Source organism: Terrapene carolina, unplaced genomic scaffold, assembly GCF_002925995.2.
Source record: "Terrapene carolina triunguis isolate 2854851 unplaced genomic scaffold, T_m_triunguis-2.0 Scaffold111, whole genome shotgun sequence".
Taxonomy (NCBI): Eukaryota; Metazoa; Chordata; order Testudines; family Emydidae; genus Terrapene; species Terrapene triunguis.
Window position 1 is genome coordinate 19,220,625 of NW_020664462.1, and position 6,098 is coordinate 19,226,722.

The window sequence follows — 6,098 nt, forward strand, 5'->3', positions numbered from 1 at the left end:
ATAAACTAAAGACAGAATGAGAAATAAGATGACTTAACTTTATTTAGAAATATTAAATGCCCTGGCCACCTTCCACCAATTTTTAGATTCTAGTCAACCAAGCCCCTTCAACAGTTCCACTTACATTTGATTCTATCCATTAATAATGCCCCCTACACAGCCCACAATGAGTTCACCTATTCCACTTCCTCTCTTGGCTCCTTGAGAGTTCTGTAACATGCTTTGTATTTCCTAATAAGTATAACAAGAACCGTAATGCTCTCATCATCTTAGGATAGTTGTAGCTTTCATTCATATATTTTCCGTAAAAAAGACTTTCAAATATATAATGTTATGATCATAAAAATGCTTCAGAGCAAAACCGTTAAGTCTGGTCGGTGGCGCAGCAGGGCTAAGGCAGGCTCCCTGCCTGCCCTGGCTATGCGCAGCTCCCGGAAGTGGCAACATGTCCCTGTGGCCTCTAGGCCCAGGGACCAGGGAGGCTCTGCACACTGGCCCTGCCCCGAGCACCGGTTCCACAGCTCCCGTTGGCTGGGAACCGCGGTCAATGTGAGCTGCGGGGGCAGTGCCTGCGGGCGCGGGAAGCGTGCACCGTGCAGAGCTGCCTGGCTGCACTTTGTCTAGGGGCTGGACATGCTGGCTGCTTCCGGGAACCTGCCTTAGCCCCACTGTGCCACCAACTGGGAGCTGCTTCAGGTAAGCGCTGACCAGCTGGAACCCACACCCCCCCCGAACCGCTCCTGCACCCCAACCTCCTGCCCCAGCACTGAGCCCTCTCCTGCACTCCAAACCTCTTGGCCCCAGCCCAGAGCCCCCTCCTGCATCCCTCATCGCCAGCCCCACCCCAGAGCCCATACCCAGGGCCGGTGCTCCCATTTAGGCAAACTAGGCGGTTACCTAGGGCGCAAAGATTTGGGGGCGCCAAAAAGTGGTGCCCCCAATTTTTTTTTTACATCATTCCTACGCCCCCTCCCCGAGCGCGCGGTTGCCGCTCCACTTCTCCTACCTCCCAGGCTTGCAGTGCCAATCAGCTGTTTGGCGCCACAAGCCTGGGAGGGGAGGAGAATTAAAGCGGGGGCAGCGTGCTCGGGGAGGAAGCGGAGCAGAGGTGAGCTGGGGTGGGGAGCTGCTGCACGGCTCCCCGAGCCAGAGGGGTGGGGAGCTGCCACGGGGGTGCCTCGGGGGAGAGGGAGCTGCCGCACGGCTCCCCGGGGGGGGGGAGTTGCTGCAGGGGGGGCACCTCAGGGCAGGGGGGGGAAGCTGCCGCAGGGGGAGCACCGCAGGGCTGGGGGGGGGAAGGGTGCAAGGTGGAAGTTTCGCCTAGGGTGCAAATCTTCCTTGCACTGGCCCTGCCCGCACCCCCCCCCCCGACACCACAACCCCCAGTACAGAGCCCCCTCCCGCACCCTGAACCCCTCATTTCTGGCCCCACCCCGGAGCCCTCACCCCCAGCTGGAGCCCTCACCCTCTCCCACATCCCAACCCTCTGCCCCAGCCCAGTGAAAGTAAGTGAGAGTGGGGGAGAGCAAGTGACGGCGGGAGGGGGTCTGCAGTGAGTGGGGGCGGGTCCTCAGAGAAGAGGTGGGGCAGGGGTGGAGTCTTGAGAAGGGGCGTGGCAGGAGTGTTCGATTTTGTGCAATGAGAAAGTTGGCAACCCTATCACAAGTTACAGAATTATCAGGTCCCTTTAATTTTGGATTTTCTGATTTTTATGCCTGAATACTCATCTTTAACATTGTCCTGATATTGTGGTAATTTTTGCATTTTATATATTCTTTTAGAGATGCTGAAGGTATTACTCTTGTCTCCCAGTTATAAGTATTCTAGTTATGTATCACTGCGTTCATTTTTGGGACACTGAGCTCAAAAATAAATTATGTATCTATTAGTATCAGCCATCAATCAGTTATTTCTCATTCAGTAAGTGGTGGCACTGGAAGAAAGTTTAGTGGTCAATATGCATCATTAATCTTTTTAAGAAGGGGATTCTGTGCTGTAGGCGATTTACAGATTATCTGTACCTCATTGCCTGCAGCTTTTGGAAAAACTGTAAACAAAGCCAGCTGCTTGTTATGTTACTACTCATGGTTGGTTAGATGAGCAAATGGCATCGTAAGTGCTCTGGTTTTGTTGGTTTTAGTGTATAGTGGAAAATATCATGTTCCAATTATTTTTTTAGTCTACTATTTTTCAAAATATGCTTTTAGTTTCTAAACATAGAGTGGGGATTTTAAAATCCATATTAGTGATGGAAATGTACAAGAAGGAGAAGGAGGAACTGTGTTGTCATTAACTTTGGATAAAACTTACCGTACTGCTGAAGGCTTTCAATAATGCTCTGTGCTCCACTCAAGCACCATTTAAGCCCCTGTGTTAAAGGCTTAAAATAATGCAAGGGGCCCATGCAGACCCCTGGGCCAGAGTGAATTTTACCCTTTTCATGTAGATAGGAGACTAGTGAGGTTGGTTATGAGCCAACTGATTTTTCATAAGCAGTTTGAGACTGTTAATTCCATCTATTTCCTGTTGGTTTAGTCATTTCACTACTCAATTTCATGTTTCTTTGGATTCTTTAATGTAAAAGAACCTGCCAATGAAACTTGTATTAGACACACAGTTTATGGTCTATGGAACTGTCTGAACACAAAACATACTGCAATAATACAAATTGGATTGCTATAGGTTAATAAAATATCTATGATAAAATTATTTTATGCAAGATAATCATCATGTAATCCATTTCATAATTCATGATAATTTTTTTCTTTTTTTATCAGCTGCAGCTAAACAAGCAAACAGGTCATGGCACGCTTAACGAAAAGACGACAGGCAGATACAAAAGCTATCCAGCATCTTTGGGCAGCTATTGAAATAATCCGGAACCAGAAGCAAATAGCTAATATTGACCGTATTACAAAGTAAGTTGCATTTTATAATAAAAGACGATAAGGGGCAAAGAGAGAATATTATTTATGTAAGCCTTGAAAAAATCAGAATAGTCAACCTTGTTAGAGCTTGTGAAACAATTACATTCAGTACTGTTTCATTAATTGTTAAATTAACAACAAATGTTGAAAACCGAGAGTCTTTAAATCCAAAACTGAGGTATTAAATCTGATGAAGGGTCTATTCAATATTTGTTCACTTCATCATAAATCCATAGACAAAACAGAAGCAACATTGGTAGACTTCTGCTTATTCATTAGCCTGTGATCAGAGTGGAAATACTACCTATAGAAAGTGAAGCAGAAAATGAGGATAAAAATATTTGTAAATAGTCTTATAAAAGCTGAATTATTTTGGAACCAGGAGGATAATCTTTTTACTTAAAATAGCCCCGGACCTCAGTGGGATTATATTACCATACAGGAACCAAATTATGTGGGCCACATCCACACAATATATACCTGTTTGGCCTTGAGGATATCACATAAGCGGCAGCTGTGTGCTGATTGGGCTGCAAGCGGACCGCGGGTTGAGAACCACTGAACTAGAATGTTGTTTGCTGCTAATGTTACTATTGTTTATTTTGTGGTAGCACCCAAAATGTATTAGATCTCTGTCTTGTAGAGCTTATAATTTTGAGGGGGGAAAAACAAACCGAAACCCCACAACATTAATATAGGTCTTTTGAATAAGCTGGGCCAATCAGTGCAATTAAAGATTGGGGTTTTGTGTGCCCTGATTTTGCTTTATTACCAGAGCTTTTAGACCCACACATACACAGCATATACTGAAAAGATATCTATATGAATAACTTTTAAAAGGTGCATAACTTGAATAAACTATAAATCTAAAAAGGGCATATTTGGAGTTTTAAGGGTTCACCTGAATGTGACTTCATTGAAATTAGTTACTAACAGAGGGAAGAGTTTTAAACAGTACAGGTAAGATAAGTGTCTGAAAACAAACTACAGGTTGGTGATCTGTTTAATTGACATGGTTTGGAAGTTCTGTGTTAGGGGTGGGAAAGCATCACTAGGCTTATAAAGCCAGTGAATGTAGTAAACAACAAATAAGATAAAAGCAAACCGATGAAATCCTGAGGGAGTGATAGTACTGTCCCTAGTTCCTATAAGTTTTAACAGAGAAATGCATCATTAAAATAAGAAGTATCTATTGGGACATGAAAATTCTACCAAAGGAGCCAGGTTAGCCTGATGGAGAAGAGCGTATATGTGGGGAATTTGACTTGTATAGCTCATTTCAATCGGAGAGTCTCAGGATTTTACAAGCATTATTTAATCAAGCCTCAGAACATCCCTAATACACAAATAGGTATTACTATACACATTTAGAGAGATGTTAAGTGACTTACACCAGGCCACATAGTAACTCAGTGACAAGGTTGGGAATATAACCAAATATTCTATATATTTTATGAAGTGCAAACAGGCTTCCATTCAGCACAGGATGGAAGCCTGTCAGAAATATGGGACACTGAATTAGAGAAGTCATGAGGGTGCTATCTAGAGACACACTATGCGGAACTATTGATGTGGAGGAAGGATGATGGAAAAATTTGGGCAAAAGGAATGGAAACCAGTTAGGGGCCATTTGGCGTAGAAACCAGCAATAGAGATTCTGCTGTTAACAAACTGGAGGATGGTCAGGCTAAAAAGAAGCAGGGTACAGTTGGTAACCTGTTCACTGAGCGCAAGAAAGCCATTGAAGATGAGTCATCAGAGAAAAAGAAGAGGCAAGCAATCTTAATAGCTTAATGGACCATGGCCTGGGCTTTTTTGTAATCCAGAAACAGTATGGATGGTATGTTGCCTCTTGGTGCCAAGGCAACAGATGTGTCAAAGGTGAAGGGTTGCCTGAAAAAGTTTGAGAATGTTAAAATATCAGTCCAGATTAGTATTGGTGACACAAGACTGAAGGGAAATTTGTCCTTGATTCTATCAACTTTATAGTTTTGAGAAGAGAACTCAAAACAGGGGACACACAGATAAATGTCTTAAAGATCCTTCTAGTGCAAAGCGCTAGTGAAGAAAGAAGAAAAGTGATGCTGGAGACTAATGAGATATGTGACAAAGTATGTTCTATAGACATGAATCACAAAGCCTTATGAAATATTAGAATGCTCTCTCTGTGATGAGAACTGAATGGCTTAGGTGGTAAGAGCTTCCTGGGTTCAAGGCTCATTTAGGCAAGTAAAATAGTGAAGCTGTTGCTTAATAATTGTACACTGGTGTCTGTGCGCAAATGCAAACGTGTGGCTAATAAGCAAAGTAAGTTACAAGTGATGCTAAGTGATGGATAATATGACTTGGTGTGCACAACTAGAACTTGGGGCGGTGATTCTCACAAGCAGGATGTTAACACTGTTGACAATGTTAACACTATGGGATTGGTTAAAGGGGTGACTTTGCACATTACAAATATTTACAAGACTAGGCAATACAATAATTCTGAGAGTCACAGTGATGTGAAATATTCTTGGATAAGGACACAGAAAATAAAGGATAAGTTTATGTGAATATCTGATACTCTCAAAACAGTGCACTCAGTCATGCACTGGTTGAGAAATATGGACCATTAAAAAAATTCCTAAGTTAGAAAGAGGACATACTCATTCTAACAGGGGGGCACTCACCTCAAGTGCCTCCTAGCAGCTGGATATGGTACTGCAAACTTTTCCCCACTCCTGGCACCCCCTGTAGGTTGCCATCCTCGCTGGGCAGGTCTCCAGTGGCTTAAGGCACACAGTCAAAAATGGACCCCTTCCAGGGGAGCAAATGTCCAACAGAACTATTTCCCATTTTACGTCAGTGCAGCCACTCAAGCTCCTGTGGGAAGAGAAGAGAAGCGCTCCCCTCCCCTAGAACTGACCTGGTCAGGCCCTGCAGCTTCTTTTATCTGAGCCTGCTGAGCCTCTGATTGGCTGCTTCCATGAGGCCCCTCTAGGCAAGCCCGAAGGACCCACCTCCCCTGCTCCTTCCTGCAGCGGGGCATAGTAGGACTGCAGAGACTCCAACAGGGGGCCATGAAGAGTCAGGTATACCCCATCACACTCATGATCTAGAAAGTGGAGACACCAGCCTCAATCTACTTTTTACCAACAGAGAGGAACTGATTGAGAATATGAAAAGGGG

General features: G+C 44.2%; 1 protein-coding gene across 8 annotated transcripts in view; it reads left to right on the top strand.

Annotated features, from left to right (window-relative positions):
• ZMYND11 (zinc finger MYND-type containing 11) overlaps positions 1 to 6,098 on the top strand; it is a 166,782-nt gene that overhangs the window by 79,811 nt on the left and 80,873 nt on the right. For all 8 annotated transcript variants that reach the window (XM_026652010.2, XM_026652009.2, XM_026652013.2 and 5 more), the window contains exon 2: positions 2,778 to 2,918. In XM_026652010.2, coding sequence (XP_026507795.1) covers positions 2,803 to 2,918 — 116 coding nt within the window. In that variant the 5' untranslated portion in view covers positions 2,778 to 2,802. The remainder of the gene's footprint in view (positions 1 to 2,777; positions 2,919 to 6,098) is intronic.